Source organism: Chamaea fasciata, unplaced genomic scaffold (assembly GCF_029207755.1).
Source record: "Chamaea fasciata isolate MVZ Bird 193981 ecotype frontalis unplaced genomic scaffold, bChaFas1.0.hap1 SCAF_11, whole genome shotgun sequence".
Classification (NCBI taxonomy): Eukaryota; Metazoa; Chordata; class Aves; order Passeriformes; family Sylviidae; genus Chamaea; species Chamaea fasciata.
This window is the reverse complement of record NW_027094096.1, coordinates 9,786,156-9,811,163: the sequence shown is the minus strand read 5'-3', so window position 1 is coordinate 9,811,163 and position 25,008 is coordinate 9,786,156. Positions and strand designations below refer to the sequence as shown.

Here is a 25,008-nt window from a genome sequence, read left to right as displayed (position 1 = left end):
GGATTGATGTCCACAGAAATGAGAGAATTTTTTTTTCTTGATGATTAGTTGCACTGAAATGAAAATTCAAGTGCCAAGAAAAGTGTGGAAGTCTGTTAAGCCTTTTACTTTACAAAATTTGTAATTACCTCTTACAGGAAATACTGAAAGAAAAATAAAATTCAAATTAAATAATAAAATGAAAAATATGCCACTGATTGATTCAGTGGAAATTAAATAGGAAAATTGCCTCATAAGTTGCTGTACTGCAGTGAAATGAGTGATATTTTAGCCCATGATACAACAGCCATTTTCAAGTACCAGGTAGCTTGTAATGGTTTTGGGCAATGATTTGGGCTTAACAAATAAGGGAAGCTGAGCATATAATAACCATTTCATCAGCTTATAGAAGTGCTAGTGCTTGTGCCTGTAAGAGATTTGAGTACTGTTCAAATTTTAACATAGTACTAATTAAATAACAGTTTGTTATCTTGTCAGTTGCTATCAAAATACGCCAGAAAGTGTTAATATTTCTTGTGGCTGCTTTTCATTTAAAAAAAAAAATCAACTTTGAGAATGTCAAAACTCAGGAAAATATAACTTGATGTCTAGATGAAATAAATAGTGAAGCTAACACACAGTAAAATACATTTGGATTTTGCTAACATAATTTACATTCTCTATTTCCTTTCAGTTGCTGCCAAACAAGGAGAATCTGATCCAGAAAGGAAAGAAACAAGGCAGAAAGTAGATGATGACAGAAAACATGAGATAGAAGCTGCTATAGTTCGGATAATGAAATCTAGAAAGAAGATGCAACACAATGTGCTAGTAGCAGAGGTATGCTTGTACAGAGTTTTGCTTTTGCTCATTAAAGTTACACAGCTTTTACTAACACCATTCTGAAAGGCTGTATTTAACCCATTCTTTCTTTTCTCCATGTCTATCTGAAGACACACCTTAATCCTTACCCTTCACTTTAGGATGTACTCATGGGTGTATCTAATTTTCCTTCCTACTTTTAGTGCTGTTATGATGTTAAATTGCTTGAAAAGCAAACCAGCAAACCAGTGTGCTTAACATTATTTTTGGTTTTGATCTTGTTACTGACTGTTGGGTCCGGGTTTAAGAGATCTGAGCTCTTAGCAGAGAGAAAGTCCTGCTGCTTTTCACTGCCAAGCTCACACAGCTCCAGGACATTTCACATTTTGCACTCCTGAACTCCCTTAGAGCTGTGAAATTGGGAGCATTCTCAGGTTGTGACCATGCCTCTGTAGAGCTTTAAATCATACCCCAGCGTGAGCAGGGCAAGTGGAGGGACTGTCAGAAGCCTTCAGGCTGCTTTTTACGCTTCATAGTAGTCACCATCTGTCTTAATACCTTTTTCTGGTTGTTGTGTTCTCTTAGGGCACTTCAGGATCTTACTTGCACTGTGATCTTACATTGTTGGGTTTTATTTTGTTTTAGGTAACTCAGCAGCTGAAGGCCCGGTTCTTACCAAGTCCAGTTGTTATTAAAAAACGTATTGAAGGACTTATTGAGAGAGAATATTTGGCACGAACACCTGAGGATCGCAAAGTATACACTTACGTAGCATAAAATGCGTTCAGAAAATTTGATTTATTCTTGGACTATACTCTTCGCATGAACTGGGAAGTTCTTTTAAATCATTAATATTAAGATGACCATCTTCTCTATTAAATTACAGTACATGTTCTAGACCATTCAGATCAAGCCTTTTACTCCTTTTGAGAGTTTTTGACATGAATTAATTGAGCTTCAGGCTTTTCAACGTTATCCCTGTAGAGATCCATCCTTACAATTCTTCGGGAAAATGTGAATGTGCCGCGTTTGTTTTCAATACTGTATGAAAACAGAGAAATAAAAATGACTTTAGAAAATACAGCTCATTTAAAAAAATAAATTTGTTGGAATTTCATTTCCCCAGATCTTCAGTGTTGATGTAAATGTGTTTCTGTAGTGTTGCTTAGCACTTCGCGCATTGTATAAGTTGGGTTTAAAAGAAACCACAAGTGGTAAGGCAAAATTCCCACTTACCTTGCTCTGCTTCAAATGTTTATTTAACTAGACATGTTTAATTTAAATACTTGCTAATTTTTTGAAGACCCAAGAAGACAACTTGAGCATGTTTCACTCTTCCTGCTGCACTCACTGTTCCAACAACATGAATTAGGAACTTTTGGGGGCTCAGAAAAGACCGTAATAATTTTGGCTTTCCCTTCTGTAATTTGAGTTCTTCTAAATTAAACTCTATATTGATTAGGTTTTTTCTGGTTTCTTTATAGGAAAAAGGACAAGATTTTAGTGTGTATAAACTGTATAATAATTTTTGCTGTTGTACTCACTGCTGATGGTGGATTGTACAGGGCGATGTTTTTATTTCACTAAATGTAGACAAAATAAATTTAAAATAAATGGATTTAGTGTACACAAACAACTAATTCAAGTGTGTTAGAGTACAGGGTTGACAATCTTTTGGAACTAAATACTGTCCCCTGGGGAAATGTACTGGGATTATATTTTGTTAATAAACATCATAGATGGATCTGTAGCCCCAGGGCTTCCCATCATAAATGCATATTTCAGGAGATTAAAGTGAAGCCAGCGTGCACTATTTGTTTTTAAAAATGCATTTTAAACATGCAATAAAAAATTGTTACTGTAATGAGATTTTTAGTTCTTACCCTGGAACTTTTTTTTATTCCTGACAGTATGCTGCAAAAATAGATTAAAAAGAGCTGTTTGGTGGCATCATTCTTCTCGCAGTTAGAAATTTTTGAGTGTGCATTGTACTGCAGTTTTTATTAAATCGTATTTCTGACCTTCCAATTCACATATTTTGTGCCTTCCCAGCCATAACTATTTTTCTGCTGTAATTCAAAACAGTAATTTTTGTCTTGGTTCACATTACTTTCACCCATTGATCTTGAGAAATATAGTTGGGATGGGCTTTCCAATATGAAGAGCTGGAAATGAAGCAAAAAGAAAAGCCTGGTTGTAGAGCATCTGCCAGAACAGTTCTCGATGGGCTGTGCTAAACAAGTGTGTGGTGCTGGTGCAGTGTTCCAGTGTACCTGGAGAGTGTTTTTCACAACGTGTCCACAATTTTACTCCTCTCCAGCCTGTTAATGTAGAAGTCCTGACTGTTGTTCACAAGTAGAATATTTCTTCTAAGGAGAGGGACTGGAATTAGGGTGATATTTTAGCTTGACTATTTGGAAGCTTTTTTTATGAAGCTTTAAGTTTACTGCACACCCCCAACACACCTACACACACAGTAGTTTTTTAAATCACCAGGAGGAGGTGGTGGCTGAAGAATTTTCTTGCCCTTGTCCATCAGGAATTTAGCCCCAAAAGGAATGAGCTGGGCCATTGGCCCTATTGAAAAGGTGTTTGCTGGCTGTTACTAAAACACCTCTGTCTGCACAGTGTATGCCAGTCTTCAGTGGAGATGTGGTCATTGTTTGGCCAGTACAACAGTACTAAAACCAGGGAGCTGATCTGGGGTTTTGATTTTGATTCATTAGAAACATCTTCCTCAAAATGTAAATCATTCTTCCATGTACCAATATGAAGGTTTTCTTTTATGCATAGCTGACTTTTTATTAGGATCAAGGTTGTGATATTTATTGCATGTTAAGGTTTTCCCATTTGCTTTGCAGGGAGAAACAGGTTCAAGTCCTTTTCCCTGTGTCGTTTACAGAGACATGAGAATTGTGATTTGGGACAGGAGGTCTTTGTCCTGTGCATTGCCTCTGTACTTCTGTTGTGCATCAGCTGAAGTTTCCTACTTCTGGCTTTTGGAAGCGCTGAGGCTGAACGTTGTGTGAATGACTGTACAATTAGGTGTTGAAGAGTGTGTTTTTAAAAGCTGTGTGGGCAAGAGTGTTTGCCAGAAGAATGGCAGGTGGTGATGGCTATCTTCAGTAACAAATATTAAAAGCAGAGTTTCCATTTTAATAGAATTTTGAAGATACTGTTCAGGAAGGGACTTCTGCTGAAATCAGATTTCAAAAATAGGCCCTTTACCATTGAATAGAGAGGTGGAGGATTGAAAAATGGAGAAGGTGAAGGCTCTAGTAAGATGGAACAAGACATCACTAGGACTGTGCTTAAGGTGAATTTGATGTTTACTTGTTTGTATGTTAGTGGGATTTCATTTACAAGCTATAGTAGAATTCTGCTAAGCCTTACTTAATTTAATTTCTTTCTTAATTTCTACTTAAAGCTTCTTTGTAATTTTGTTAAAATTTGATTAGTAGGATTGTAGTTACATGTGTGAATGCAATTATTAGTAGGTTTGGTTCCTTGCATTAATGTGCAGCTAAATGCAGTAGCAAGACTTAATAAACATGGAGGTTAATTCTTTGGAATTTTAAAAATTAAAAGTAGGGTTTGAGTTTTATAGTCGTTTGAAGATGTGTAGGCATGTACTTTCCTTGTACATGAGTTTATTTTAAAGGATTGAGAGTATGCCTCATTTATCATCATAACAAATGTGATAATCCTATGGGTCCCTGGTGGAGTTCTTGCTCTTTTCCGTGTTCACTACCTTTACAGCTTTGATTTCCTTGGAAATTAGTCCATACAATTTCCCCACTGGCTACAGAATAAATTAATGCCAAGTAGACCAAGTCTGAGTCTATAGCTCAATCAAACCCTTTGGCTGTGCTTTGTTCCTCGTGGTGCTTAGAGTCAAGCTGGGCTCGGATCCTGAGCTCCCCCTTCCACGGAGCCCTTTAGAGCCAGGGTTTGACAGCCTAGAACAGAACTCAGTAGTGTGCTCAGCTGGCAGCAGGCATCATCTTGTGTGAGTCTGGGACAAAGCTGAATTTCTGTTGATACTCTCATTCTCATAGCTGGACAGTAAATGTAATAACCATTGTGCTCAATCTGAAGTGTGAGTTTAATGGTTCCTCTGTCCTCTGGAATGTGTCATTTGAAAAGACTGTAAGATGCGGAACTTACATATCTAACTGAAAGCTGGGTAAAGGGGCAGGACAATACTCCTACAATACACCTGCTTTTCTGTCCTTCGCTGTGAAGGAAGCGTTCGTAGATTGTGCCCCCAGACTGCATTTAATATTCTGAATCTTTGGTGTTTGGTGTAACTGCACCAAACGTGGCTGGACCTCTTGCCCCAGGACAGTGCATGTTGTGCTGGCATTACTATGTGTCAACTGCAAAAACAACTTCCCTTCTGCTCCTTCCTTCTCTCCCTTCCTCCCTTCCTCCCTCCCTTCCTCCCTTCCTCCCTCCCTCCCCAAAACTGGACCTTTCACAGGGAGTAAGTCCATGGGAGCTAATGCGTGCAGTCGCTTTGAGGTGAACACAGCTTGTGGATAGGAAAGGAAGTAACATTTGAACATAGAGCAGTGATGTTTTGTTAATCATTCTTTCTCCTGCAGTTTAAAACCTAACTTTTATTCCAGATACAACAGATGCAGAGGAGCCCTCCGATCTTAGAGCTGCTCTCTTCCTTCTCTGTGAACGCTGTCCTGTTGCAGTTCACTTCATTTGTGTGCCATCTCCTTTAAATCCTGTCAGAGCAGTGATGTTTGTTCTGTCAGGAGCTGGAGCAAAGGTGGTGAATGCTCAGGACAGAAATGTTCAGGCAGCAGAGTGAGGTGTCTTTGCTGTCATCGTGCAGGCTGCCATGTGGGGAGGAAGGTGCGTTTCTGGGGGCAGCGACAGAGGGCTGGAGCAAAACGTGTTCTGAGATTATGCTGGATGTTCCGGGACAGAGGGGTGCAAAACGCAGCTTTAGTAACTTGTGTTCACCGTGTCTAAGACGTTAAGCTGTGCTGGGGTATTGCTGGGATGTGGAGTGTGCAGTACAGACCTGCTCTGAACGTCAAAGGTGTGAGCCAGGCCGCGGGAGCCGCAGCAGCCGAGCCGGGCATGCGCTGGGCAGGGAACCTGCCTGCCCGCTGGTCTCTCTCGCAGGGCTTCCCAGTATGCTTTATCCCTTTTCTTTCTCACCCTCTCCTTTCCTTGACTGAAGCTCTGGTAAGCACCCAGTAGTGTCTTTAACAAGCTGCTCCTGAAGTTTGTGTCTCAAAACTTGCAAGAATGTGTTTTGGAATAGCGTGGACTGGAAGGAAAAGCAACTTCCCACGTGCAGGAAATGTTTGAGGTGAATGAGGACTGAAAGTTACGTACACGGTGTCAGGTGATGAAACAAAATGCTGTTAGATCTGTAAATTGAATCTGAAAATCATGACTTTTTAAACTAGTCATGGGACACCTTTTTAAGTTAAAATGCCACATTTTATTTCTTGAATATGTTTCTTAGAAGCTGAAAAACCTTTGAGATTTCCACAGGCCACAGAAGGATGTGGATTAATTGGCAGTGATAAAAATGTTTCTTATTTATTTCTCCCTTACTGTAACCACTTCTTTCGGTAAGTGTGGCACAGCTGGAGCGACTTATGAGACTTAGCATATACTGGGAGTCTTGCACATCCTGAATGTGGAGTGGCTTTCAAGAAATGAATGGAAAAAACCTGAAATCCTGGTGCCTTGAGCTCTGTTCTTCCATCAGTCAGTCTGCAGTTACACAGTATGACAGGACTTGGGCTCACTGGTTATTAACGTTAAAAGGAAACAGATATTGTGGAAATCGGGGCGGGGGGGCGGGGGGGGGGCATTTAGCCCTCCCACAATGAGTATTACCTGAAATCTTGGAAACAGGGTATTTCCTGTGCATGTTTCATGTTCTTTTGGTGATGAGATTCGATAATGAACTCTGATTTTTCACTTGTGTGGAGGTTCCTACTATGAAGTGCTGTACTGGACACAATCACACTGGTACTGCAGATTGCTGCCCAGGTTCCTCAGTGAGCAGCTGGTGACACCCCGGGGGGACTGTGAAAGGAGGGGCAGCAGCGATGCAGCAAGCAATGTTACCCGCTGGATTCTTCAGCAGTGAGCTCTTGGGAGAACCGTGCTCTCCACAGGTGCCTGTGTGCTGCTGACACTGCCCTGCTCTGCTATGTGACCACTGCTGTTGACAGCAGGGTGAGCAGCACCAGTGCTGCTGTTCCATTGGTGACTCAGCCCGAGCTGGGAGACTCACCTGTGACATCTGCAGGAATTCATCCCAAGCCCCAGCCTGCATGATGGGCCCTGGATGCTCCATGAAGAGAGAGCTCAGCTGCTTGTTCCCTTGAAGGAATTGCTACTCATTGCACTCTTGGATGAAGCTGGGAATTGTGCTCCTCCAGGGACACAAATTTCACAAAGAAACAAGTATACATTCTGGTTCTAGGCAGTCATGATTCACGGTCTTCAAGTCATGAAGCTTGGTCTTTTTTGAACTGGAACACAGATGAAGGAGTAATGTCTGATACTGCACCACTCTGCTCTTGTCTGATGGTTGTGATATAGAATGATACCAACACATAATAATACTTATTCTCAATCTGCTCAGGTAGTAATGGCATCATAAAGGAAGAGCATCAGAAAAATGAGCTTTTAAGAATTGGTGAATAATAGAAAAGAGTGAAAATACTATCCCAAAGGATAGGAGGTAGGCTCCAGGTTCTCAAATCACTTTGCTTCTGTACTTTTTAGCATCTTTAGCTTCTTTGGCATCTTCTGCACTTTCCCAGCAGTATCAGGTATGCTCTGAAAAATCCATGGATGGGTCTTATTGCCCAGGAACAATCATGCTTTCTGTTAGGCTGTTAGGATCGTGTTTAGTCTGGTGGTATTTTTCTCCTCTTGTTTTTAATCTTAGTAATTTATCCTCATTGGGTTAGAACTTGAAGCCTCAGTTTTGACCACACTGTATTTATCCGATATGTGCAAAGCCACAGCATTAGTACTTGCTTTAAGGAATTTAGATGTAAATATGATAATGTGAATGTCTCTATTTTTACAACCTTTTTAATTAAGCCAAGTTTTTCAAGGACAGCCCAGCCTTTTTAGGGAAGTACACACGCAGACTGGTAAGTGTAGTATCTCTGCCTCATTCCACTCTAAGGCACTGAGGTTTGTGCTGCTGCTCCTGGTCTTCTTAAACACAATCTGACCTTATTTTTTTTCTTTCACAGGTTTTACCTGCAAAGAAAATCTTGCAGATGTGGTGTGATTGTACCTCACAGCAGTATCTGCCTGGGTCTCCAGCCAGCCTGACAGTCTGCCTGCTCTCAGCAGCTGTTTGTCCGAAAGCAAGAAGCAAATTGCTGCTCAGGAGGGAAAGGCCTGTTTCACCTCCCCCAGTCCTGGAACTGCTGACCTGGACTAGCTGTAGACAGGATAAGGGAGTTGTCTGGACAGCCATGTGCTCCTGTTTGCCTGAGTAAAACTGAGAGGGAGAAAAGGGGGATCCACCAGAAGGTGCAGCTTCCAGCCGCTGTTCATGAATAGCATTCCTTTTAGCAGTCCTGGTCTTTGGGAGGAAATATTCACAATAGGAAGTCCTGAAGTCCTCGAAGCGATTCTTCATTAGAGCTTGGTGCTGCCTTACAATAATGGCTTTTGAGTTTGTGTGCACATTTGCCTTTGCAAAGTTACCAGAACATGCCCCAAATCCCAGTAATGCCTGAGTTTCCCAGACCTCGAGAGCCATTTCTGCTAATATTTGTTGGCTGTTTGGATCTTGCTTCTCTTGAAATTCTATTAAAGATGAGGCTAATAATCTGCAGCTTGTCTGTCACAGCATTTGGTATCGACTTAATTATGCAAATCTGCAATTCCAGCATAATGTGGGATTCAGGCCAATACTTTGTTTTAATTAGAAGTTTGGGTGTATTATCCTGTATCTCAGGAAGGTTGTTTTCAGGAAAGGGAGTAATTAGAAGTCTTCACACTGTGTGGGTCTGACTTGTTCCTTAAGCTGGAGCTTGGCCTTGCTGGTAAGGTCACCACCTCCTGGGGACTCGCTCTTATTAGCACTCGGCAGGGTGCAGTCACGGCCGGCTCTGCTGCTGGCCTTCCAAGAATTCTGCTTTGAGTTGCCGTCAACAATGCTAAATGCGAGCTGATTAAACAAACACTTCACTGGGCCCTGCAAGTCTCGGGTTTGTTTAGATCTGCCTGTTTTCTTTTTCAGGAAGATTTTTAAACTGAGGTGTAATTTATGTAACAATTGCTGGGTTAAATCTTTCAGAAATGAGTCCCTGAGTCTGGGTACCTAAATTTACATCTAGTAGGCTGACTTCCCCCTTGTCCCACTCTGGCCTGTGGAAGTGGATTGACACTGGGGCAGAGGGATCCCAAAGATGCCATCTTGGGTCAGTGCTAAATGTTGGCTCTTGGAAGTCAAGACACCACAGGAAAAGCTGAGAGAGTTGGGCTTGTTCAGTCTCAAGAAGGCTAAGGGGGATCTAATGAAGGGAAGGTGTCAAGAGGATGGAACAGGCTCTGCTTTGTGGTGTGAAGCTATAGGACAAGAGGCAATGGCAGAAACTGATGTCCAGGAAGTTCTACCTGAACATAAGGAAGAACTTCTCCACTGTGCAGTGACCAAGCACTGGATCAGGTTCCCCAGAGAGGCTGTGGAGTCTTCCCTCACTGGAGATCCTCCAGAACTGTCTGGACACAATCCTGTGCCCTGTGCTCTGGGATGATCCTGCCTGAGCAGGGAGCTTGGAGCAGATGCCCCATGGTGATCCCTTCAGACCTGATCCATTCTGTGATCTTTGTTACCAAATACTTGTTTCTGCTGTAACCTCCAATCGGCTCATTATGTTTAGTGGGTCTTGGTTTGAGTGCATGGAGTGTTTTGGGTTTTTTAAAAAAATATTTTAGACAAACTGAAAACTGAGGAAAAAGGGAACTGTCTGCAAGTGCCCTGTAACTGGCTCAGGACACATAACTCGCATTTGGTGAGAGATGAGTATAAAAACCAGGCGAGGCCATGCAGTGCCTTTCTACAACATACTTGTTACTTCTAGGAAGCTCATCTCAGTGTCTCAGTGCTGCTGTCTCAGCCTTGCCCCCAAGCCTGTGTCTCCTGAGGACAACTCTGCTTTACTCTCATTACTGTTCTCACCACGTGCGCAGGGCAGATGTGGTTTAATCCTGGGTGTCCCTCTGGCAGCGTGTGCCATAGCGCCGAGGATCGCTGTTCCCCGGGAGCCGTGGCTCAGAGGAACCTCTGTCACTCCACGGTCACCTCCTGGGAGCCTCGGAGCTGTCCCTTGTGCCAGCACCTCCCGGCAGGAGCCGGAGCCGGCGTGTCCCGGCCCTGGGCGGAGCCGGAGCCGCGGCGGTGTCCGGCCGAGCTGCGGCTGCGGCAGAGCCCCGGGCAGAGCGGTGCCAGGTAGGACAGACTGCAGCCTCAGACAGCTCCCTCTGCTCTGGACAGCTGCTTTCTTCCTTCCTTTTCCTCCCTGTGTGTGTCCGTGCTTGGATCCTGACTCACCGTGTGTGGTGCAGCTCTCTGTATTTTCTACTGGGTTACTACTGGTAGCTGGCTAAAAAAGAAGAAACAAGAATCGTTTGGGAGAGAAGTCTAATTAAATGCAGTAGGTTAGATGGGGTTTTGGCCATTGAGTCTTTAGTTTCCTCTAAAGTGGTGATGAGGAGTCACAGGGTGTGAAGCCAGAGACAACCTCTGAAAAGACTTGTATTCAAGTAAAGCCTTAGTCTTGATTTTTATCTCAGTGCTGTGTATGCTGTATATAATTGTCATCTAGCAAGTTAATTTAGTCGTTTTGTCCTTGTTATAGGCAAGCTTGAGATTGGTGTAAAACAAAAAAAAAAAATGTTTTTAAAAGAAATGAGGAAGCCTGAGTCATGTATTTAATGAGGCCTTCTCCCAAGGCGCTTAGGTAATACATACGCAGTCTCTCTCCAGTTAATTACATTCTAATAATCCTTGTAAAATACCTTCCTTACAGATGTTGCTCTGAACTTATTAAATCCTGTGATGCATCATCAGTTTTGGTGTTGTCAGCTGGAGCAGAGGGCTCTGAGCAGTGCAGAGGACTAGGCACAACTCAGGAATTGATGATGAAAAGAAATTTTTAATTATTGTGCTGTGCCTTCCCAGTGTAGAATTTTAGACTTACAGCAGACAGTACTCTCTGAGGCTTCACACCATAAAGTGTTTATTAGTTGTTTATGTTTGGACTTGAATTTGTGCAGGGCTTACCAGGGTATGCATTAGTGCCAGATACAAATGTTCATATTTGTCCTGCGCTTACACCCAGCTGGAGTGCCCCAGCAGCTTCCTGTACGTTCTGCTGTGTTACCAGTCACTGCCGTGTGGGAGTGGGGCCTCAATTTTTTTGAGTCCCATATCAGAATTGTTCACCCCTCCTCCCCTCAGCCAAGTGACTTTTCACATAAGATTGAACTGCTATTTTTCTAATCTCTGGAAGAAATCTTTCTTGGCGCGTTCAGTAGGTCACTGTGAAAAATGTGCTTTTCCGTTTGGCAGCCAGACTGGAAAGCTGGGGGAAGGGGAAGCAGAGAGGCAGGCAAGTACTCATTCCATTCGGGGACCAGGGTGAAATCAGCACTTTGCTTTTCTGAGCAGATCCAGCAGAAGCCGGCACTCTGTTCTGGTGGCAGCCATCCCTTTTCCCCCTGAGGCCAGCAGTGGGTGAAGGGTCTTAGCTCACCAGGCTGCAGCAGTGAGGGCCATTGCACCCAGGCTTTATCCCAGGGTTGGTGGGGGGGAATAGATTGGAGACAAAGGGAGGGCATGAGGATACCTTTGTCCGAGGCTGAGGAGCCTGGTTTGAGCCCTTCCCCAAGGATATTTAGTTGTCAGAGCAAGTGGAAGAGGAACAGAAGTGTTTGGCTGGGTGGTGGGGCTGCCCTCCTCTGAGGGAGAGGCTCAGGCAGAGGCTGAGGTTCGGCTCATCCTGTGCTCCTGGTAGGAGGATTGGTGGGTTCTCCTGACCTAGAGCTGCTGGAGAGCTGAGAACCAGGCCTAAAACAGTTCTCCAGGCAGCTTCATCAGGTGGAGTTTCTGAGCTGAGATTGTTTGCCTGTCTCACCCCAGCAAGCACAGAGGAAACACATGGTGGAGGGTTCAGGATTTAACCCTTTTTGTGAGTAAGGCTCAGGTTTTTGGCTGCTGTAGAAACAGTAGAGATGCTGCATACCTTCAGCAGCCTCTATGGGAGGCACCTGCCCATCTGGAAAACAATTTGGCTCCCCCTGGAGAGGGCCAAAGTTTCTGCATCATCCCCTAACCAGCCCTTCCTCTCCACAGCTGCTCTGCAAGAATTCACATCCCCAGTCCTCTGTCACCTTCACCACACTGCTGCTGCTGCTGCCCACGAGATTTTATCCAGTAGACTGGAGCAGGGATGGGGCCGAGAGCTGCACAAGCCAGCAGTGCTGGCACTGCAGGAGGGAAACAGCACTTGGCCCCCTTGCCCCCTCCTCACTGCCCTGAGAGCGAGCAGTTTGCAGGTGCAGGGAGAAGGTTGGTGGGGGCAGGCACTGGAGCTGTGGTGGAGTAGCAGCCCAAGGGATCATCTGGGGTGGGAATAGGGGAACCTGCTCATGGGAGCTGCTTCCAGCTACAAACCAAGCCCTGATGAAGTTAGATTCAGTGTTTTCCTGTACAGGCAAATTCCCCTGTTCTTTACAGGCAGGAAGGCAGATGACTGCCTGCCCCTGCCCTGTAGCAAAGAGTTGATGAATCATTTCCTTTTCCATATTTTAGTGAAATTGTGTTGTTCAGAGCTCATCTAGAGAATTTTAATGTTTTGAGCACTTGCACTCTTCACTCTCTTCCTGCAATTGTCTGAAGGCTGGATTTTGTTTTTGTCTCCCTCCCAACAGCAGTTGTTACTTGCTCGAAGTGTTGCAGGTGGGTGCAAAATACTTTTTTCCTCATTTTCTAGACAGTCTTTTTTTATTTTTATTGTACATAGATGTCAGTATAGCTTTTAAAGCATGAATGTGAGTTTCTACCAGTTAGAGGTATCTCCCTAAAGGAAACCAAGACACTGCTGCTTGTACCTTTAGACCTTGGAGATTTTACTTAGTTGAATGTAAAGTTACGGTTGTATTAAAAAGAATAGTTCAGAATTTTGAATAACAGACTTAATTAATGCTGGGATTTCTTAACAGTGAACCACTGCTTTGTGTGCTTGGCTGTTTGAGAGGGAAGTTGGCATGTCAGCAGAGAGAGTTGTGCTGCTCTTAATTAGATGGAGCTGGACAGATCACCAGAGGCCCTAGTTTTGATTTAAATATTGGCTACAGTGGGGGCAGTTCTGTATAGGAAGTGGGTTTGGCTTGACCTGTCTTGTGTTGCTCCTGGGCTGGCAAATAGGGAGATGAAGGGACAGTGTGATTTATGGTCCAGACACTAGAAGAGACCTGGAAAACAGTCTGTTTTCAGCATTCCTATTGTAGCTTATTCAGTAAGCTAAGAACCAATATGTAAACCCAAGGAGCAAGAAAAAACCCCTTGGACTTTAAATAAGGCTGCTGATTCCATGGGTATCTCAGGGGAAAAAAAAAAAAAAAAAAGGATGAAAAAGAAGCAAAGAGGACACTGAAAATGGGAAGCCTGGTACCCAGCTTTAATGGGCTATGTACAGTAACCCAGGACCTGGTTTCCAGTTAGGCAGCAAGCTGCCTTTGTTGTGAAGGGTGTAACTATGAGTCGAGGTTTTTTCCCAAAGCTCTTCTTTCCTGATTTATATCTGCCCTTATTGTTATCTGTTACGTTCACATGGTTGGGTTTTTTTCTTTTGTTATTCTGTTTTCCTTCCTTGTTTTCAAAGAATAGCTTATCTGTGTGGCCCAGAAGGGTGGGACTCACAGAGATCACAGGCTTTTCACAATGAGCCAAAGCCAGCCTGCTGACTACAAGAAATTTTGCTGAGGGTTTCAGCCATGAGTGCCACATGGGCTTTGCAGAAGACAGTGATTGCACTGGTGGGGCTCGGCTGGGTTCGGAGCGGCCACTTCCACTGCCGAGAGACAAGTGAGCATCACCTCATCCTGGGAAATCACTGCTTGTGTTCCCATGCTGTGCATCTCTGCTGTCCTGCATTGTCAATGACGGGAGCAGGAGGACACAGAGCTGTTTGTGGACACTCGGGTCGTGTGTACTCAGTGAGGAGAGCTCCAGAGCTGGGAATGAGCCTTGAGCCGAGCTCCGCTGGGATGTGACCTGGGACCTCTCGCTTAAAGTCTTGTCACTTTGCACCTGCCCCCTCTGCATGTTCCCTGTGCTTACCCACGTGTTTCATCAGGTTACTGCAAAGCCTGCAGGGGTCTGAAGTTATTCTGTTCAAGGCTCAGAGTACACCCTTGTGTTCCTGAGGCAAAGAGTAGAAAGAAGGCATCAATTTGTCTGTTTCAATTTTTTGCCAGGAGTCTTTGCAATGGATGATGGAGCAGAGTCTCTGATGACTGTGCATCTCCTCACCCATTTGGGACACTCATTTCCTCTGCAGCAAACTCTGGATCGGCTTTTGGAGTGGCTCTGCCTGGACATTCGCCTTTTCCTGGTGTCTGAGCGAATTCCTCCACTGAAATACTACGAGAGGTACCGCAAGAGGAGCTGCAGCTTTCCCGGAATATCCGTCGTCCTTTTTCTGCACGAGGACTTGGGAGAGGAACGGATTTTCCAGGTCCATGAGCAATTCCAGCGCCCTCCCTGGCGGTACCAGCGTGCCCAGTTTGCTAATGGGCACGGCCCCCCCTATGCCCCATCCCACCAGGACTTCTATGGCCTGGATGAGCAGCTGCCCGTGTGGGGCGTCAGGCGGGTGCACTGCGGCCCCGAAATCCTGCGGGTCACCCTCTACTGCAGCTTTGATAACTATGAGGACGCAGTGAGGCTCTACGAGATGATCCTCCAGAAAGAAGCCACTGTGCAGAAAAGCACTTTTTGTGTCTTTGTGCTGCACGCCACCCCACACGTGGCCGTGCAGCTGTGCCTGAAGCAGCTGCCCATCGGGGTGGCAGCTGAGCCCAGGGACTCCTCAGCCTTGCAGTTCAAGGTGCAGGAAATTGGGCAGCTGGTGCCCCTCCTGCCCAACCCCTGCGTTCCCATCAGCAGCACCAGGTGGCAAACACAGGACTATGAAGGAAATACAATTCTGCTCAAGGTATGTCTGTGGTGCTCTCGAGAGGAGAGTTTATCTGCTTTTTTCCAAGGAAAGCAGGACTGGTTCAAAATGGAAATTACGATTTTGTTTCATGTTCATGTTTTCTTTTGAATTTTTGAATGCAGTAATTGGTGTCTGCCGGTGCTGTGATGCTGTTGATAAATACAAGCACTGATCCTTGGAATATTTTTATACAGTTAAATTAACATCATTACTGCTTGCCTGAAATGCAGATTATTAATACTTTCTAAGGCATGCTAGCTTAACAGCTTCCCTCCTCTGCCTCAAAAAAAATGATTGTAGCAGCCTAATCTTTTTCTGATAAGTTATTGCTTTCTAAATGTTTTTCAAAGCAGATTTTTGACATCCAAAACCAGAAGTTTTTAAGTGTAATGTTGATACAGCACCCCCTGCAAAGGAGGTTGTGAGATCACAAGTGAGTTGCAGTTGGGCAGAAGTGACGAAGAGATGTGTCCTAGGAAACCTCTGCCTTTTCTGTTGAAGAGTGCAGTCCAGAGGTTATATAAATACAATTTAAAAAAAAAAAAAAAAAAAAGAAAAAAAAAGAAAAAAAGACATAGTCTGTGCTGAGAACATATGTAGTGAGAATTACACACATGAGTAGAATGGCAGTTTGGCTCAGTGTGCTTTCTTTCCATTGCAACAATCCCTCCCACCTCTGGTTATTTTTTTCTTGTAGTTTGGATTTTAAATTATTTGCCCTGGCCTTTTCTTTTTCCTTCCGGAAGTCCTCTGTTACAGGTAAAGTTAATTACTTGGTTCAGCCTATTTTTATGCTGCTCTGAACACTAATCTTAGGGTAGCCCTTGCTGCCTCATTCAATATCAATTTATAAACTGGTTTGCACCCTCTCAGTGGTCCAGGCCCAGGCTATCTTCACACAGCTTTGAAGTTGGTCCTACCTGAAACAGGAGACTGGGCCAGGTGACCTGCAAAGGTCCCTTCCTAAATTACTCTGTGGCTCTTCCTGCTGTAGATACGAAGTCTTTGAGCTGACAGATGTAGATGAATGCACTGGCAGGAAATTTGGAAGCTTTTTTGGGGATGTGACCATGCTGCACTGTGCTCCTCCCAAAGGAAGGTGTAATCCACTTGAACTTGAGGATTCATCTTGTGTCCAAGCTCCAGACAGCAGGCTGACAGCCTAGTGATTTATTCTGCCACTCCTCAGCCCATACTGTAAATCTTTCTTCTAAATACCTGCAATTTACCCCCCAGCCCCGACCTTCTGCCATATTGCAAACTAAATCCAAGGCTCTGCTCACAGACTCCGTATGGATTGTCATTTTCCCCTGAAGCCCTTTGTGGTAACTGGCAGTGGCTCTCCTTTCCAAGTGTTTATCGAGGTTCCCCTGGAATGCATGTGGATTTTTTGTATCCACAACCTCCTTTGGCACAGACTTCCTCAGCTGTATTGACTCAGGCTGCAGGTGACCCCAGCACAGTGAGGCTGGGCAAGAGCATCATCCTTGGTCAAGCTGGAACTGTGTGATAACCGGCTTCTCTCTCATTTTCAACAGGTTCAAAGCAGCTCCAGGACCCTTGAAACAAACATCGGGCTTTCCCAGCACCATCATAATACATGCGGTGGAAAAATCCCGGAGGACTGTATGCCAGCCCCTCCTCCTGTCAAACAGGGTAATCCTGGGCGGAGAAGCCGGGAGGTCAGAGCTCTGAAGGATAAAAGAAAATCTTACCCAGGTGAAGTCCTTGGCTCTGAGCGAGCCAGCAGTGACCTCCAGAGGCACCTGTGCTCTCCTGGCGGTGCGGCAGCGGCAGCGGCCCGGCCGTGCTGGGAAGCGCCATCGCTCCGCAGGCAGGCGGGCAGGAGGCTGCAGCCTCCTCTCCCGGAGAGCCGCCGGCATCGGGCAGCGGAGACCAACGTGGACACCGGGCTGGCCGTGGGGAATCCCGGCAGCGGCCGCTGCCCGCTGAGCCACTTCCCCAGGGCCCTGCGGAGCAGCCTCCTGCAGGCGGCAGCCCCCGGGGCCGGCGCTGCCCTGCCCGCCCGGGACGGGACGCGGCTGCTGCGGGCCGCCGGCAGCCGGAGCAAAGCAGCGGCGCCCGGAGCTCCGGGCTGCCCCCCGCCAACACCGCCGGCCAGCCCGGCACAGCCGGCAGAGGACGAGGAGCAGGAATTCTTTATATGACTGAAACCAAACGTGCCAGATGGACTCATCCTTCCCAAAGGACCGCGGAGCACTTTTGGATGTGCTGTGACTGCTGCTGCTCAGGGTGTACCTCTGTAGCTGTGACATCCCACTACGGGTCACTGAGGCAGACACTGAATTTCCATGGAGAGATGCTAAGGAGGCTGCGGGAAAAACAACACTGTATTTACAGAAAGTTGTTTTGTTTTGTTTTGCCTTTTTTTTTTTTAAATGCACAGTAGGTGAGGGGTATGTTGTGCAATGAATAGGAATAAGCCATATGACTCCCAGAGCTGTTCTAAGATGCTAAAAAATGGACAGTGACACCTTCAGATGGGTTTTGAAGGTGCAGCTTGCCTGAACTGCCCAAGCAGCTGGATGCCCCCAAACGTGGGGACTCACCATCCCTTGCCAGGACACGCTGGAAAAAGGTCATGGCATGGTCGCAGTGGTTATGCTGGTTTTCCTTTGTGTTCCGTCTTGCTTCCCCTGTTGTTGATATTTAAAATATATCGATGTTGTAAATTTTATGCAAGATTTGAAACATGAGAATATTCTTTTAAATATTTCCGAAGAAAAATATTTCTAGCGAGACCCTTTTCCCAGCTCTGCACAGTGCCTGCAAAAACCACAAACTTGAAGAGAAGTGCCAGTAAAACCTGCTGTTACCTATTCACGTGACACTTAAAATAAACACAGCAACAGGCCAGGCTTTGTTCAACCAGTGTGCAATTAGCAGGCGATCCTAGCTGGGTTTTAATTAACAGAAGACAAGAGCAGTTAAGAGTCTTGGAGGGAATTGCTAAATCCTCGAGAGTAAAAAGGACAGGAGAAATGAAGTCATGATTCAGCATCAACAGATCCTGAAATAACTCCCATCTTGATCAGTTTTCTTTCTCAAGTAGGATTAAATAAATCTCTGAGGGAAAGAGATGGGAAGAATATGAAGGAGGAGTGAAATTATTCAAAGAAAAGCCACATCGGATCATACTTACCTCCCAAACAGTCCAACAAAGAGATATTTTCTCCCTTAAATGTATCTGAATTCTGGAGGGGATATAGGGAAGTCCCTGCTCTGGGCCCTCCCAGCTGGTGCTGGCCTGCCAAGCGATGCTCATGAACCCTTCAATTTGGGGACCAAAACCTACAGAACAGGACACTTCATTCACTGGACACTTACAAACATCCCCCAGACATGGTGGACTTTCTAATGAATCCGACTCTGATATATTATATCTACAAGGATCATTATTTAATCTTTCCTAGCACTGGAAACTCAGCAGGGCTTTTCAGAGCTGGAGAAAATGTCTGGTCAACAGGGAGGCAGCCACGAGGAGCTTGCAAGGGCTGGCTCCCTGGGCCTGCTGTGGTGTGTGTGAGGGTGGGCTGGAGGCACAGGGGAGAGGACGGGGCTCACAGCGGGGCAGTGCTCTCTAAACACGAGGTTACAGACCTGCAGTGGGCATGGATGGGATAATCATGAACTTGGGAATAAAGGCACAAGTAGGATTCCTGGGAGAAACAGCTTTAAAGAGAGATTTCATTGCTGCCTCTCTACTCTCTCATGCCAAAGGTACCTGAGTGTGACTATTTAGCATAATCTTATTTTACCTAAAATAAAGAGGCAGAAGGCCAGTATCTAGCCTGGGGGAAATGCTTCATCATTTGGGAAAAAAAAAAAGGGGGGGACAAGTTTCACCTGCCTGCAATGGATCATGGAAAAGTGCTTCTTGTCAAAGGAAAATGGCTCTGAAAATGCTTTTTTAAGCCACTTAAAATGGCTTTTAACACTGGGCGTGTAAAATCTATGTATTTTAAGCACAAGATGTATCTAGTACAAATTCCGTGTTACACAGGCAGATGTGCAAGGTGTGTTGGGTCAGAGGGCACATTTCTCCGTGGACAGATTCAGTAGTGAAAGGCAAAGATTCACATTTCCCAGACTGTTCATATCTCTGCAGCCTCTATTTTATACTTTTTCTTTGCACACTGTGCCATTTCTTTCAGGTTTTTTTTAAAAAGTCTAATAAGGAGCAGGGGTTGGCAGGGTCTGCTGAAGGTCTGTGTCCCAAACACCCTGGGAGCAGCTTCCCGGTAAGCAGCCAGAGAGAATGGATGCATGAGGTGCGGGGGGCTGGCAGGGCTGGCAGCAAGCTCGGCCAGGGCTTCCCATCCCATGCTCTGGTCCCAGAAAACACACTGGGGAAAACAGCCTCGGTGGGAAACTGAACAGGGAGTTTGACAAGTTACACTTAGAGGATCATGGCATCACAACACTGAATGAAGGGAAATGCAGTGGGATTTTTACCTTTGGTGTGTGTCGAGCTTGGTGGAAAGGATTCACTCTGGTGGGAATGGCTCTGACCTGGCTGTGATCATTGGGATAATGGTGCTGTGGATACTGAGCTGCTGATTCCTTTGATGGACAGCAGCCAAGGTGGTCAGCATTGATGGACACCCTCTAACTGAGATGTTAATTTTGAGATGTGCACTTTTTTGGGGGCAGTGGAATTCTGCTTTGTGTCGGGCAGTGCCATGCCCAGGCGTGGGGACATGGCCCTGGGACTCCTGGAGCCACTGGGTGACCCCGTTCCCAGAGGGGCAGAGATGTGTCATGTACTCACAAGGGATGATGATGAACAGAAAGGCTCCAGCTGAACTGAAAGGCTTTTCTCTTGGGTCACTGGCACAGTCTGCATGATGGAGAGGGGAAATCTGTTCCTGCAGGAGCAGAGTGTGTGCTGAGATAAGGAGCTGTGGGCAGTGGGGATCAGAAGAAGCAGAACTTGCTCTGGGGTCACTTTAACACAACCTGAAGGGGTGACTGCTGTTGCTTTTTGTTTTGTTTTGTTTTACCCCTGGCAACAAAAATGGTGTCTTTTGTCTCCTCTGAAGCAAGCACAGTGGTATTTCTGAGGGATGAGTTGCCAGGGAGCACTCCCTGATGCCTGGATACGAGCACAAAGGCAGGGGGTGCTGCCTCGCTCCCCACTCCTGGCGTGGGGCCGTGGTGTGGGCAGGCAGCCAGGAAACCACTGCAGTGGTCACTGAGCTCACAGGCTCGGCCTCTCATGTTAAAAGAAACTGGCAAGCTTGATTCTTTCGGGGAAGGAAATGCTGAAAAGCACTCTTCTTTCCTGAATTCTGGGCCGAATTCAGCTTTGGTGAATGCCTTGGTAAATCCTGAGGCAATCCTATGAGTGCAGCAGAACTTCCCAGATTTACACTGGTGGGACTGGGGTGGGGCTTTTATTCTCTGCACCTGTGTAGGTGCCGTGCCCTGTACCCAGAACACGCAAAGCTTCACAGCCGCCTGGTAGAAGAAAATACATCTTTCAGAAATCTCATGTTTGTAACGGGAACACAAAGCAGAAATTGTCTCCTTCGCCGAAGATGAGCGTGGCAGCTCCAGCCCCTGCGCGGGCTGTGCCAGCGTGTGTAATGGGGACCCACTGGCACCTGTGCAGGGCTGGAGCAGTGATGGCCACATCCTCTATTGTCCCGGCACCTCTCGGTGTTTGCAGATCTTTCCAGATTATTGTTACTTTTTGGTGTTATTATTGTTGTTCTTATTATAGTGACGTTCGTTGGGTTTCTGTTGTCCCCGCGTGTCGCGGCTGCGCTGGGCGGGGTGCGGGGACTGCGGGGCCGGTCCCGCCCGTCCCTGTGCCACCAGCTCCGCCTGCCGCCCGCACTCGGCATCTTTGTCCCCGCGGTGTGTCCCTGTGCCCTGCTCTCCCGGCGGTGTGTCCCTGTCCCCGCTGGGAGCAGCAGCGCAGGGATGGCGGGGCCGCGTATCGGCGGCAGCTGCGCTCCGAGCTCGGGGTCTTCATCCCCCTTTCAGCGTAGTCCCAGCGTCGATCTGTCCCTCGCCTCCTGCCCTGCACAGCTCGAGCAGTGCCCAGGATCCCACCGGGAGGGGGATGCTGCTCCTGGGGCTCCCCTGCCTCAACAAAAGATGCGAGCTGCCTACACCCGGCCCCAGCCAGGGCTCCATCTGCACTCCTCTCCCCAGGCTTTGCCTTTCTTCTCCACCAGATCTCCGAGCCCAGCCGTGGTCCAGCGTGTCCGAGCTCCTCATGGAGCTTCAGTCCCTGTCCCCACCCCTCCAGCAACTGGGGTTTATAGTCCTCACTTTCATTAGCATGAAATTAACCTGATAGATTAGACAGCAATAGAGGTACTAATAGCAAAGAAAGCCCATTTCTCTCTCATTCATTAATTTTCTCTGACAGCAATATAGTCAATTATGGAGATCTGTCATGTAAGTGACAAGGGAAAATAGAGTTCTTCTTAACGTGTTTTTTTGTTTTTTGGCAGCCTCAGTCACTGATGCTGTGCAATGTCATGTACAGTTGTTACTGAGCATCTGCTGTGTGTAAGAAGAGTTGACACAGTACTGACAAGCTTGCTACAAAGATGTTTTACTAAAAAATGCTATGAATTCTCCCTTTTCATTAGTAGTAGAGCACTGAGTGGTCACTGTAGGACAGATGTGATGGAGCAGGGCAGGGAGTGAAGCGAGGAGTGGGACCTTTGCTTTGGCAGGGCAGAGCAGGAGGGGATACAGAGCATTCCAGGTCATGTCTGTCTCTCTCTGTGCCTCGCTTGCAAAGTGAATTATGAAGCTCAAAGGCACTGGGGCTTTGTTTTTCTCTAATCAGGAACAGGAAGCCAAAGTGAAGCCAAAGGAGAGGTGTGGGCTGTGAGAGGGACACAGAGGGCCTGTGGTACCCTGTATGTGGCACACATCTTTCTCTTCCCTCCCATCATACCGTGTAGGTTGGCAGTCAGGAGAATCCTCTGCAGCCCCTTTTGCCCATGGTGCTGGGAGGAAGGCCATTGCAGCCTGGAACTCCCTGCCCCTCCTTCCTGGCACCTCCTGCACACAAACTCGGCTTTGCAGCAGCTCTTTGGGCCTGTGTGGTGAAGATGTAAGGTCTTGCTACTAGATTTTGCTGAGTAAGCCTCCAAATATTAGTCATGCCAGTGTGACAGACCAGCTGGGGTGGGACATGCAGGAGTGGAGCATGCACATGTTAGGGAAGGGGGCTCAGTTGGGATGGAGCTGCCCAACTTGTGCATGCTCCTGTGGCAGCTCTGCTTTCTTCCCTTCTCAAGACAGCATTTTCCTGCAAGTCTTGCCAGCACCTTTCTTTTGTCCTCAGGGAAGTGAAAACTCATTTTTCCTTCAGTCTTCAGGGTAAGTGTGGAAGGCACACCCCTGTCTCAGAGCGCTGCTTGCTTGTGGACATCAGGGAACATGGGGGGAGGCCTTGGCAGCAGAAGCTTCCTGGGGATGGGGTAGGATGCACAGGAATGGCCTGAGTGTCCGCCTTGGGCCTTGGGAAGGAACCTGGAGGATGGTGTGCTTCCATCGGGCCAAGTGCCTGTGGCTGTGGACTGTGTCCCACCCTGCAGTGGCTTGGGGTGCTGGAGGTGCTCTGCTCCTCCGTAACCACTGTGGCCACACACACCATGCAGGGAAACCAAACATGAGAGAACAAAAGTGCCTTTTGCAAAAGCTGTCTCCCAGCTGCAGAGTGCTCCTCAGAGTGATCCCTCAGTCAGGCCCCTCTTCGGCCACGGGCAGGTGTACCTGCAGAGCCTGGGTGTCAGCAGCAAGCTGTGCCCTGGAACTGTGCCTTTCTCAGTGGTAGCTGTTCCCCATCAACTTTGTTTTCAGGAAAAGCTGCTCATTTGCAATGCAATATCCTAAACTGAACACCCCAATTTTAGTACCTCACTGCAGTGTCAGAGATATTCCCTACCCCCCAAACCGTAACAGCAGGAATACAGAATAACAAAATACAGCAAATGTTACAATAAGAGCTTCTTTCCTGTTCCCAGGTGTTCCCAGGTCTTCTTTAGGTGCAGAGGATGCACCTGATCAACGTCTATTAAAAATTCAAGTATCCTATTTTTCAAAGAGAGAAACAGGGATCACACCCAAGTTTGGGAGGATATCTGGAATGAAAAGTGAGTGTGGCAGGAAGCAGTCAGAACAGATATGCTGTCCTGGGCACTGCCAGGAGGCAGTCATATCTTCCATGGAATTTCTCAACCTCCCCTTTCAGCAGACTCCTCCTGACAGCACAACTGCATTGCAGTTTTCTGTGCTGCACTTCTGATGTTTAATTCTCATTATCTGAGAGAGGTTTTGAGAGGTTTTTATCTCCCATTGAGCACTTGTATTAATATTCCAGTTCAGGATCTCAGTTCTGCTACTGATTACAGGCAGGGACAGATCCAATTCCTATTAGGGTGAATTTATATTCTTTAAGAGTCCCAAAAGCTTTCTTCTCCCCTATCACCCTTCTTCAGGCACTGGCAGTCTGGCTATGCTGGGAGGTGATTAGGTTTGTAAATTTGTTCCTGCAGACACTCAGTGACACTGTTCATTTTCTCATCTCCCTCGTGCAGCTGAAATTGTGACAGCCTCACTTCTTTAATTGGGATCATCTCCAGCAGCATCTCAGCATCAGAGGAAGCCTCACAGGGCGCAGGCCTGGGAAGGCACGGAGCGGGCAGGAGCTGCTGGGGCTGTCAGCTGCCACAGCTGGTGGAGATTGATCCTTGCTTCCCAAAACTGGACGAGAGGGTGTGAAATACCCTGACAACTGACTGGAGGTGAAAGATGCTTGCTCTGAAGTAATCTTCCTGTTGGCCTCACTGGGTTTCAGCACCTTGGTGGAGAGAAAGAGGAGAAAGTCCCTCCTTGTACTCTTGCCTCAGGTTTGGCTCAGTGCTGCTCTCTTGGGAGCAGTGTGAGACACGGAGGAATGATGAAGCATCCAGAGCCTTCCAGTCCTTCTAACACTGTCCCTTCTGCCCTTGTGTCACTGTGCTGGGAGCTGGGATTGTCCCTGGTGGGTGTGGTGCTACTTGGTCAGAGGCTGCAGACACAGGAGGGCTGTCATCAGCCTCCAGCTAGATCTGCCATGCTCATGGCCTTCATAGGAGTGCCTGGATTGGGAGCCCAGGCCATCAGTGCTTCATCCCTGATTCTTTCTGAGCTTCCCTCTCCTCCTGGCAAGGCAGCATTGACTTTGTGAGCAATTCACTCACAGGTGTTGGGATCTGAAGCTTCACCAGAGGATGGTTGAAGTGGAAGTGTGGTTTGTGGTTTTGCTTTTGCTTTACCAGAATTGGCTTAAAATGCCCCAGGGATTCTCAATTAAAACAGAAAAAAAAAAAAAAGAAATAAAAGGAGGCTATACTAAAGGAAACTCTCAGGATAACACAAAAGATTTTGAGTGTGCAGTGAGTACAAAGGGAAAGTATTTTGGCCATTCCAGTGGCTGGAAGTTTTATTTCCAGTCTGGCAGCAGAACTAAGCAAGCAGATCTTGGTTGTGTTCCTGTCCCTCCCTTATTTGTTGGCTGTGTTAGATAGAAGCATCCTCTCAGGATGACCACATGTGCTGGGAACTGCACCACCAGCAGCTTCCCTTAGATGCAGTGGTCTGGAAGCTGGTAATGGTCACTGGGCTGGGTGCACATAACTGGGATGAATAAATGGGTGTTATGAAACCTTGTGCTTAGATGAAATGCAGCATTTCATGGCACTGATATTCCGCTTCCCTGTCCACTGGGCAAAGTGGTTGTTGTGTGGCCTGTGTGGCCTCCTGCCAGTCCAGTCAGCTCTTCAAGCTGCTGTACTCTCCAGAAGTGAGTAGTTGGAAGGTGACTGATCATGTTGGTTCTGCTACCACCAGAAGTGTCTTGGTGGAGCAGATGTGCAGTGACACTGTCTGGGCTCCACTGAGGGTCCTACTGGGTCCTACTGGCCTTGGC

At 46.6% G+C, this 25,008-nt stretch overlaps 2 protein-coding genes across 4 annotated transcripts in view; both read left to right on the top strand.

Moving 5' to 3' along the window:
* Positions 1 to 2,670, top strand: part of CUL3 (cullin 3) — a 55,076-nt gene extending 52,406 nt beyond the window's left edge. The window contains exons 15-16 of the mRNA XM_066193177.1: positions 674 to 819; positions 1,447 to 2,670. Of these exons, the coding sequence (XP_066049274.1) occupies positions 674 to 819; positions 1,447 to 1,578 (278 nt within the window). The 3' untranslated portion in view covers positions 1,579 to 2,670. The remainder of the gene's footprint in view (positions 1 to 673; positions 820 to 1,446) is intronic.
* Positions 2,671 to 10,191: 7,521 nt separating this feature from the next.
* Positions 10,192 to 18,854, top strand: FAM124B (family with sequence similarity 124 member B). Of its 3 annotated transcripts, none has more exons than XM_066193175.1 (3): positions 10,192 to 10,270; positions 14,302 to 15,041; positions 16,583 to 18,854. In XM_066193175.1, the coding sequence occupies exons 2-3, from the start codon at positions 14,313 to 14,315 to the stop codon at positions 17,210 to 17,212; spliced, it is 1,359 nt and encodes a 452-aa protein (XP_066049272.1). In that variant the 5' UTR covers positions 10,192 to 10,270; positions 14,302 to 14,312; the 3' UTR covers positions 17,213 to 18,854. The 3 variants fall into 3 exon arrangements, with proteins under 3 accessions (XP_066049272.1, XP_066049271.1, XP_066049270.1); XM_066193174.1 differs by lacking the exon at positions 10,192 to 10,270 and adding an exon at positions 12,699 to 12,781; XM_066193173.1 differs by lacking the exon at positions 10,192 to 10,270 and adding an exon at positions 12,704 to 13,909.
* Positions 18,855 to 25,008: the final 6,154 nt, after the last annotated feature.